Below are 9,449 nucleotides of genomic sequence, written 5' to 3' on the forward strand. Positions count from 1 at the left end.
CAGTTATTTATACGAAACATCCACGCTGTTGACGTATATTCCTGCACTAGATGTCCTGTATATGACACATCTGTCAGGCTTGTGTTCCAGCACCATTGGCCCTGAAGCGCTGAGTTCTCCGCACTCATTAATTTTACAACTTCATGCGCTCAGGATCAAATTCCCATAATCGGTATGAGAAAATGAGGTAGTCGGGTCGCCCCGCCTTGGTGCAGGACAGCTGTACTCTGTCTCCCTCTAGTGTTGAAATGGAGGATGTGCATACTTCCACCGAGTTGGAGAAAGGCGCACACGGCTTCTGCGTTTGTTTCATCGAGGTCTGGAGACAGCGTGCCTTCCGTGTGCTCATTTTCCAAAGTGAGTTCGCTCACCGAAAAGGCAGTTGCCACAACAGCGAAAGTTTGAACTCTCCTGCAGACCGTTACACAAATCATATTGCTCGTAATATTGCAGTGAGAAGCACCTGTGACCCGTTTAAAAAAAAAAAGACCCGTGGATACGGCGATAAAGCAAAGTGATTCAAAACCGATTCAAGGCACCTGAATGACGGGAGGGATTCTTGATCGATACCCGACAGCTCGGCAGGGACTAACTCAGGCGTGCCCAGCGCAAAGGCACCGCGGGGATGTGTCATGGTCTCTGCGCCAAGACGACAGCTCCTCCAAGGCCCCTTAAAAAAGTTAGAAAGTTACTGTTACAGCTGGGGGGGTCGGTGGAGCTGAAAGCACGGTCCGGGAATTCACTACAGCTGCAAACATCTTACTGAAGAAAAAAAAAATCATCTCCGTTGTGTGTTTTACAAATACCAAAAAAAAAAAATGTCATATGCTCACATCTGAAAAAAAAGGCAAGTTTCGTTGGTGTTAACAGAGTCTCTGTTCTTCTTCACAAAAGGAGGATTGTTTTTCCAGCATCAAAGCGTGACCTTGCCGGTTTCTCCGTTTCCGCGTCTCTGCTGTTTAAACAAGAACGCCTGCAGATGTTTATAACCATTCCCCGTCTTTCCTATTTTTCCCCCAGAACCAGTCAGCTCCCATTAGTAGCAGCCTGTCTGTTGTGTGAAGCCAGCCGGGTCCCCAGTGAGCCTTTCAGCCCTGCAGAGACAACCCCACGAGAAAGACGCGCTCGTCGTATTTCACGCCTTGGAACATGAGACACTATTGAAGAGATTTATTTTTTCGATTGGAAAAATTGGTTAGTGTTTTGTTTTTAAATGTAAAACAGTTTTATAGTTGCAGGCTCTAGTGAGAAATCTCTCACAGCGGGCGATTTTAAAGCAGTAGTGCAGTTTCACGGCTGGTATTTGTATTTGGAGAAAAGCAACCCTAAAAAAAAAAAATCTCCCCGGCTCTCACATTTTTATATCCTCCACTACAATAAAGCGATCTGTCCTCACTGCCAGAGGAGTGTGTCAGGTACAAAGACACCCACTACCTTTCTGCCGATATCATGCCAGTGAGAACAGATGTAGGATGACTTCTCATTTTTAAACCGTAAAACAGGTAGACTGGCTGAAATGAGAGACTAAAATAGACTATAGAAACCAGTGCGTTGAACACCGGAGGCTGCAAAATTATGCACTGCCATGTGAGTTCCAATGCCTTGAGAGGAGTAGTATTTTCGAACTAGGGTAATTTTTACAAATCATTTTTAATACTTTTATGATTTGATATTTTTATGAGACGGTGAAAATTAGTCCCAACGGCGGAGCTGCGTCAGGGAAGTTGCTCCTACGGGACACACATACTGCACTGAGCAGCACTTTTCCATGGGTGTCGAAGAGAACATCGACGCCTTCCGAACTCCCTAACGACAAGAGGGCGCCCTCTGCTGTCCGGACACGAAAGTGCACTCTTACACAGCCTCTACACTCACAGTGCAAACCTATCTGTATCCGAACCTCCAGAGGGGCCTGTCCTTTACAGAACACATGTAATAAATAATGCGTTGCATGTAAAAATGTATTATTTAATGAAACCAGGCAGAAAGAGCACGGAAGAATCACATACAGTATGTGCACTACGTGTTGCTTTTTCGCATGCATCTTCCCCTGTGTGGATTTGTTGTATTGTGCAATCTGTACTGCCGTTAAATACCTTTTGTGGTAATACTGAAGTTTAGGCTTTCTAACTTTCAATCTCTCATTTTTGCTACAAACGTAAATACACTAATAAAACACTGGCCTTGTGATCTAAAGAGTTGATGTTAATGTGCTTATTTTAACCTGCATAGCCCAAACCCCATCTGAAACCCCTTTACACCCTATGTTCTTGAAAATGTGAACGAGTTATTGCTCGCTCAGGGCCCAGACAATCCTAACCCTGCCCTGGAAGCTGAGAGCACAGAGCAGGACCCCAGTCTTGCTTCAACTGCTGCCACAGAACAAGAAAGCAGCCTCCCCTCTCTTCCGAAACCGCTGCCCTGTTTCTCCCGCGCGATTTCCCCAACCCCCTGAAAATCCACAGCAAGCAGAAACGGGTTTTGTGTCTGGTACGTTTATTTAAGCTTACTGTAAAAATTCAAGTTCCCTTAATTTAACCTGTCTGTACAAGACATAAAATCTATCAGATCATAGTGTGAATAAATACAAACATTTGATCATGTAAACAAACTGCTGAACAGCAGATCAAACAATCTGTGAACAACACTGATTCTATTAATAATATATACTGATCCCTATTAATATATAAATACAGTACATCTCTCTCCAGTATTTAAAACAATATTCAGGCATTTTCAACCTAAACAAAGTGTTTTTCCCTGTGTGTATATATAAATACACTGACACACGCATGCACTTAAACATTCTTAATGACAATTATCTAAAGTGCAAAGAGCTTAAATACTTAAAACAAAAAAACGTCCTAAAAAAGATACTCTCCGAGGAGGCTGGTCCAGGGCGGCGGTCAGCGGGCGTGGCCCCAGCAGGCCTGTCCCCCTCGAGGCCCGGCCAGGGCCCAGCGCCCCCCGTGAGACGGCCAGGCCCCCCTGCCCGGGGTTGGGCAGCCGGGCCGCGGCCGAGGGAAGCTCTGGCCTTCGAACGGGCTGCCCCCCCTCCTGGGCAGGGGGCGCCAGGCCGGCGCCGGCTGGCACAGGAAGTTGGGCACCTGCAAAACAGGCAAGGCGTCGTTCAGCAGGTGGGCAGGAGGGGCACGCCAACTAGCCTGCGGGGTGGGGGGGGGGCCCCAACTCCTCCACCCCTTAAATCATCGCACCCGCGACAGAGCAAAACTAAGGGCTCAATTCAAACTCCTTCTAGGCTCCTACACACGTTTCCAGAGCAACCTCCAACCTCCGGCCTCTGCACACAGGCTGGGACCCGCAAAGCCTCCAGCCCAGCAGCCTGTCGGCTCAGTGGCAGGGAAACAGCGCTGCAGCTCCCTTATTCTGGGGTGAGAAAGAGTCAGCGTCGATGAGTGCGTTTCAGACCCCAGGGACAGCGAAATGGACACAGTAACTCGTAAAACCCCCCCATTTACATCACGAAATAGAAGAGCTGTCCGGGTGTGCGCAGTGCCGTGTTCTGCGATTCAGAACGAGGCAACAAAACTTGCGCTGCGGCATTATGACTCTATAAGCGAGCAGGCCTGTGAATACATCTCTTTTAATCCAACAGACATATTGCTCTCGATTTCGAGAGGGTTTTGCTGACAAATACTACTTGTTAACTGTGCGTGCAGATCACGCTGGGACATTTCTGCGGTGAAATGCCTGCAGCTCGACCTGTATTTTGTGTACATCACATTACTTTAGTCATTACAGTGACTAGAGGTGGACCTGCCTGGACTGGCGCAGCCCGTCTCCAACGTGTTCAAGATGGACCTTAAAAGTTACTGGGGACGAATGACTTAGGTTAAAAAGTACTCAGTGACAGTGTTGACAAAGGACTGGGGTCCTGTCTGGTGTGTACCCTGCTTGTCCCACTGCCTGCTGGCAGACCCCGGGTCTAGAAAGCTAGAAAAGGGACGGGCGAGCGGACAAGTGGACAGGAGGGTGGACACACAAGCTGGACCCAGCGGTACCTGGTAGACTGGGCGGAGGAGGGGGAAGGGAGGCGCCGGTGGGGCGTCTCTGCTGCTGCTGTCTTCGTCCGAGGAAGAGCCCGAGTGGTAGTCGGACGTCACCCTCTCCACCGCGCTCGCCACCGTCCGGGCCACGTCCTTCCTCGCGTCCTCCTCGCCCGCGCCGGAGAAGGTCGCCACGGTGAAGGCGTGGCTCTTCTCCCCGAACCTGCGGAGCAGGAAGGTGTCGTCACACATCGGCGCCGAGAGAAACAGCTGCAGACACAACGGGCAGGAGAGGGGAGGGGGGAGAGGGGAGAGGAGAGCAGGGGGGAGAGTGAGAGGAGGTGGAGAGTGAGGAGAGGGGAGGTGAGGTGAAGGAAGGAGAGAGAGGGAAGAGAGGAGAGGTGAAGGGAGGAGAGAGAGAGAGAGAGGGGAGGGGAGGTGAAGGGAGGAGAGAGAGTGAGAGAGGGGAGGGGAGGTGAAGGGAGGAGAGAGAGTGAGAGAGTGGAGGGGAGGTGAAGGGAGGAGAGAGAGTGAGAGGTGAGGTGAAGGGAGGAGAGAGAGGGGAGAGAGGAGAGGTGAGGTGAAGGGAGGAGAGAGAGAGTGAGAGAGGGGAGGGGAGGTGAAGGGAGGAGAGAGAGTGAGAGAGGGGAGGGGAGGTGAAGGGAGGAGAGAGAGAGAGAGGGGAGGTGAAGGGAGTAGAGAGAGGGGAGAGAGGAGAGGTGAGGTGAAGGGAGGAGAGAGAGTGAGAGAGGGGAGGGGAGGTGAAGGGAGGAGAGAGAGAGAGAGGGGAGGTGAAGGGAGTAGAGAGAGGGGAGAGAGGAGAGGTGAGGTGAAGGGAGTAGAGAGAGGGGAGAGAGGTGAGGGGAGGTGAAGGGAGGGGAGGTGAAGGGAGGGGAGGTGAAGGGAGGGGAGAAAGGGGAGGGAGGGGAGGTGAGGTGAAGGGAGGGGAGGTGAAGGGAGGAGAGAGAGGGGAGGGAGGGGAGGTGGGAAGGGAGGAGAGGGAGGTGAGGGAGTAGAGAGGAGAGAGAGGTCTGTGAGTGGTCTGCTCCGGGTGGAGGGGGCGGAGAGGAGCGGGAGGAGAGAGGGGGAGGTGAGAGGATGTAGGGGACGTGGCTGGAGGGGAGGTGAGGTGAAGGGAGGGGAGGTGAAGGGAGGAGAGATGAGGTGAAGGGAGGAGAGATGAGGTGAAGGGAGGAGAGAGAGGAGGAGGGGAGGGAGGTGAAGGAGGAGATAGAGGAGAGGGGAGGGAGGTGAAGGGAGGAGAGAGAGGGGAGGGGAGGTAAGGTGAAGGGAGGAGAGAGAGAGGGGAGGGGAGGTAAGGTGAAGGGAGGAGAGAGAGAGGGGAGGGAGGTAAGGTGAAGGGAGGAGAGAGAGAGGGGAGGGGAGGTGAAGGGAGGAGAGGGGAGGGCGCGTGCCAGCTCACCTGCAGCACACCTCCCCAGGGTCCACCCACAGGGTGAGCTCCCTCGGCAGCCCCAGGTCCCTGTAGTGCACCCCAGTCTCCCAGCAGGCTCGCTGCAGCTCGGGCTCCGGCTGACACCTGCTCACCCGCAGACACCTGCCGGGGCAAGAGCACAGGACCCGTGACTCCTCCCACCGGACAAGACCGGGAACACAGCTGGCGGAGCAGGGGGCACGATCCCTCGCGTTTCCGACACGCACAAGGACGGGATCAGAAGTCCCCCTCTTGTCAGGAAGCGGCACCTTTCCTGTTCCGTGTCAATTCCTTGTGATTAACCTGGCGCCGCTCCTCCATACCAGACCACTGTTGTCCTTCGGTGTTGTTTTCCCCCCTTCTTCGAGCTTTGAGGAAAACCTCCGGACCGGCTACAAACAAACACCCACCGAATAAAAAACAAATTCAACAGCTCTGGAGCTCCAGTCTCTCACGGCGGCGGGGAGAACGTCATGGTCTTGAAGAGAGAAAGTTGATCACGTCTTTATTTTTCTGAACCCGCCCCCGATCTCTTTATCCGCGAGATCTTTTCAAAGCACGTGGAACACAGACTCCTCACGGCGGGCAGGAACGGGGACAGCTGAGCTCAGACGAGGTGCCAACGGACAACAACCCAATAAACAGCTTCCGGTGGTCCATGAAACTGAGCCAATGGGCACACAGTCATGGGTTGTTATTCGCGACTTAAAGCCCAGCAACAAAAGCAAGTTACAAAGATTTCTACGACATTCTTACCGACTTCATACACGTACAGATATCTCACATTCAATTTGCATGTTTGTGGATCAAAATCCTGTGTGATCTGGGTGTATAAGTGTTGTCAGAGATTCTGTCCTGCAGCCCTCCGCCCTCGGCCCGCGCGATCTGCCAGAGCCCCGCCCCCCCCCGCCTGCCGCACCTGTAGGCCTGGCCCCTGCTGGGATTATCGGGGTACCAGTGGCCTCGGTACTTCTCCTGCAGGGCCTCGGTCAGGCGCCCCGCCAGCTCCTCCACCTTCTCCTTCTCCAGCTTCTCCGCCTTCCGGATCAGCCGGGTCAGGAACAAGACGGCCGCCGCGACCTCTCTCTTCATCGTCGTCGTCCGCTGCTCTGGAGCCGAGACCCGCCTCCTGCAGGGGGGGGGGGGAGGGCAAAGATCAGTGGGCATCCCACCACCGGCAGCAGTGAACCCCTCCTGCCAACACACAGCCCGAGGGGCAGACGGGGCGCCCCTCGCAGCGCCACGCTGGAAGGCCCCAAGCGGTGACTGCTGCCACTCCGGACAGCGGTCAGGACTGGACAGCAGTGGCCCCCGAGAACTCCAGGGATTTTCTGGGCTTCCTCCTGCTGTCCGCAGACCAGCTGGGAGGTCGACTGGCCCTGGTGGGAGCGTGTGCGTGTGCGTGTCTTTGCCCGTGTGCCTGCCCCGCGCTGGACTGGCGTCCCACCCAGGGCGTACCCTGCCTCGCGCCCGCTGCTTGCTGGGATAGGCTCCAGCCCCTGGACGGGACAAAGCGGTTAGGAAATCGACGAAGAGTCTCTAAGAGACCGGAGCTCACAGAGCACCTGCGGAGGTCCTCGATGCACGGCTGTTCCCGAGCGATCAGGAAGTGGCGGTTAAGGGGAGACTCGCGCCCACCCTGCTGGACTGGGGTAAGGAAAGACGAGACAGCAGCGCCAACCCAAGCACCCCCAAAGCTGCGTTGAGGTGTGGCACATCCACAGCAGTGGGTCTCGAGCGGTGTGCGGTGGTACAGTGCCTCTCAGGGGTCAGCCAGGAAATTCTGGCTCCCAGAAGTCAGTCCTGTGGTCAGCCCAGGATGCTGCCTTCATTCCCAGAACGCACCTGTTCGCTCTGGTCCGGACTGACGCCAGAGCAGCAGGATCTCGATCATTATGGTCCGGCCCCGCTTCTGCAGGACAGGTGTGGCCGCAGGAGAAAATGGTAAAAGTGTCCCAATCAAGCCAATAACAAGCGGATTTAGGTTATTATGAGCCGGGCTAGGCTGAGAAGCTGCAGACACTCCAGCGTTCGAGTTCTCTGGACGAGTCCCGTCTGCACCTTGGGTTACAGAAACCAGAATCCTTCTGGAAACCCCATGATCTTATAGACCCTGTGTTTCCTTCCATGACCTGCCACACACAAGCTCGTGCAGCACTCAAAAGCACGGCGCAAGACGTCAAAGCTGTGCTGATGACAGTTTCGTTTCTTTCAGAAACTTCTTGTGTACATTCAAAAGTTACCAAGCAGCCAACTGTTGATGAAATTCAGGCTTACCATCACCAACCGGCACTTTTCCTTTAACTTCTCAAGTCAATAAAAATAACAAAAATCTCTGGGCGATTTGAGCGTAACTACATACAAGTCAAACTCTAACAGAAGCTTCTGCATCGTAAGCTCGTTCAAATGACCAGCGTTCTCCTCTCACAGGCAAAGGACTTGACTTATCGGCCAGTTCTTTCTCGGGTGTTACACCCAGCCATGCGCCTACTCCTCTCATGAGCTTAAACGCAGAAAGGTTGCTCATTTCTTGATGTATGTGGCCAGCGGCGCCCGTTCCTCGTTTTTCTTCCCCCTTGTTCGCTCGCACACACGAGGAGTTGCACACACGTGTCCCCCATGTGCTCTGGACCTCGTAAATACTCCACACTGCCCGGCAGTACTGACCGGAAGCGAACGGGCTGCTTGGAAGTGACTCACGAGAATTCCCCTGCGCTGCAAACGCTGTCAAGAGTTTCTCCCTACAAGGAAGGAAAGCAGCCAAGATGAACTTCCTGCGTGCAAACTGACCGCTGTCCCACCTGGCTCAGCACGACGCGAATTCCACGCAGCGATCCGGGGGACACCATCTCGTTTTCCTGCTCAGTAGCGTTCAGCGGAAAAGTAGTGGGATTTGTTTTGTTTTTGTTTTTTACTCCGTGATCTCTAATTTGGGAAAATGCGAATATTTCAGCACGAATATGAAATCCCCCGTTGCACGCCGCACGGAGGAGGAGGGAGACGTGTTCTCTGGTAACTCGGTGCCGAGTCCGAGTCCCGGCGGGCAGCCGGAGAGACCAAGACTTGCAGGAAAAAGCAAACAATAGAGGAAAAACACTCCTCCGCTCAAAGGAAGGCGTGCTAACGAGATGTAGCGCTGCCCCCGGCACTGACAGGTGGTCCCGCCTGCTGCAGCGGGCTGGACCGCGCTTCTCCTCCCGCCCGGCGGGATAATCCCCGGGATCCCGGCCCGTCCTCTCCCGGCGCCCCGGTTTCACGGGGTGAGGAAACACCAACCGGCAATGCCCCACGTTTGCCGTGTTTTTTATATTCGACCGCCACAAGCGGGTTTAAATTACTCCCAGCTGGAGGAGTCCAAGAGAGCGGCGGGGTCTTTTCTTAACCGTTCACTAAGAAAAGTCTCTTTTAAAAAAAAAAAAATGGCATTGCAATTAAAAAACAAACAAACCGTTGACCGCTTTTAATTGTAAAATGACAAACCTCCCCCATCGTTATTAACGAAAGGCAGCAGAACAGGAAACACGTTTTTTTCCGTCCCCTTTGCTCAAAAACTAAAGATGCGCCCTCTGATCGTGCCTTCTTTTCTTTTTCTAAAAAAAAAACACCCCTTCTACACCTCACTTTTTTTCCGGAGGCTTTAGACGGCCCGGATGGCGATTAATTCGTGTTTTGTACTTACTGTGCCCAGCACACGAACTCCGGCCGCTTCCAGCCGCGCGGGACCCTGTTTGTGTTCACAATGCCCGCGTGCACAGGGCTTTCCCGGCCGGGCTTCGGGGCCGTGACGTCACCCGGCGGGGGCTGGGTCTCAGGCGAAGAGGTTGCCTCGGCAACGCGTCACCGCAATCCCAACACCCCGTCTCAGTTTAATTTTTTATTGTTGTTGTTGTTGTTGTTGTTCTTGAGGTTGATTTTATTCTGTTTATGTGTATTACATCTTCCCCGTGGGGCTACCAGCCGTTTGCCATTAAAAAAACCCAACTAATACGTATTTTTAATCACCAAAG

General features: G+C 53.6%; 2 protein-coding genes across 3 annotated transcripts in view; one reads left to right on the plus strand and one right to left on the minus strand.

The window, feature by feature from the left end:
- The window catches only part of cxadr (CXADR Ig-like cell adhesion molecule), a 47,507-nt gene extending 45,311 nt beyond the window's left edge, over window positions 1-2,196 (plus strand). The window contains exon 8 of the mRNA XM_015341569.2: window positions 1,021-2,196. Within this exon, the coding sequence (XP_015197055.2) occupies window positions 1,021-1,062 (42 nt within the window). The 3' untranslated portion in view covers window positions 1,063-2,196. The remainder of the gene's footprint in view (window positions 1-1,020) is intronic.
- A 283-nt stretch (window positions 2,197-2,479) lies between these two features.
- btg3 (B-cell translocation gene 3) lies at window positions 2,480-9,225 on the minus strand. Of its 2 annotated transcripts, none has more exons than XM_006628031.3 (5): window positions 9,122-9,225; window positions 6,362-6,571; window positions 5,431-5,565; window positions 4,023-4,230; window positions 2,480-3,107 (listed from the first exon to the last, which is right to left on the minus strand). In XM_006628031.3, the coding sequence occupies exons 2-5, from the start codon at window positions 6,532-6,534 to the stop codon at window positions 2,907-2,909; spliced, it is 717 nt and encodes a 238-aa protein (XP_006628094.1). In that variant the 5' UTR covers window positions 6,535-6,571; window positions 9,122-9,225; the 3' UTR covers window positions 2,480-2,906. The 2 variants fall into 2 exon arrangements, with proteins under 2 accessions (XP_006628094.1, XP_015197056.1); XM_015341570.2 differs by lacking the exon at window positions 9,122-9,225 and adding an exon at window positions 7,288-7,311.
- Window positions 9,226-9,449: the final 224 nt, after the last annotated feature.

This window comes from Lepisosteus oculatus, chromosome 5 (assembly GCF_040954835.1).
Source record: "Lepisosteus oculatus isolate fLepOcu1 chromosome 5, fLepOcu1.hap2, whole genome shotgun sequence".
Classification (NCBI taxonomy): domain Eukaryota; kingdom Metazoa; phylum Chordata; class Actinopteri; order Semionotiformes; family Lepisosteidae; genus Lepisosteus; species Lepisosteus oculatus.

Bases quoted from the DNA above. Each gene is read 5' to 3' on its own strand.
- btg3 (XM_006628031.3), bottom strand. From the start codon at position 6,534: ATGAAGAGAGAGGTCGCGGCGGCCGTCTTGTTCCTGACCCGGCTGATC. The intron at 5,566-6,361 runs GTGCGGCAGGCG...TTGCCCCGGCAG, and splicing joins AGCAGGGGCCAGGCCTACAG to GTGTCTGCGGGTGAGCAGGT. The intron at 4,231-5,430 runs GTGAGCTGGCAC...CCTGCTCCGCAG, and splicing joins CCTGGGGAGGTGTGCTGCAG to GTTCGGGGAGAAGAGCCACG.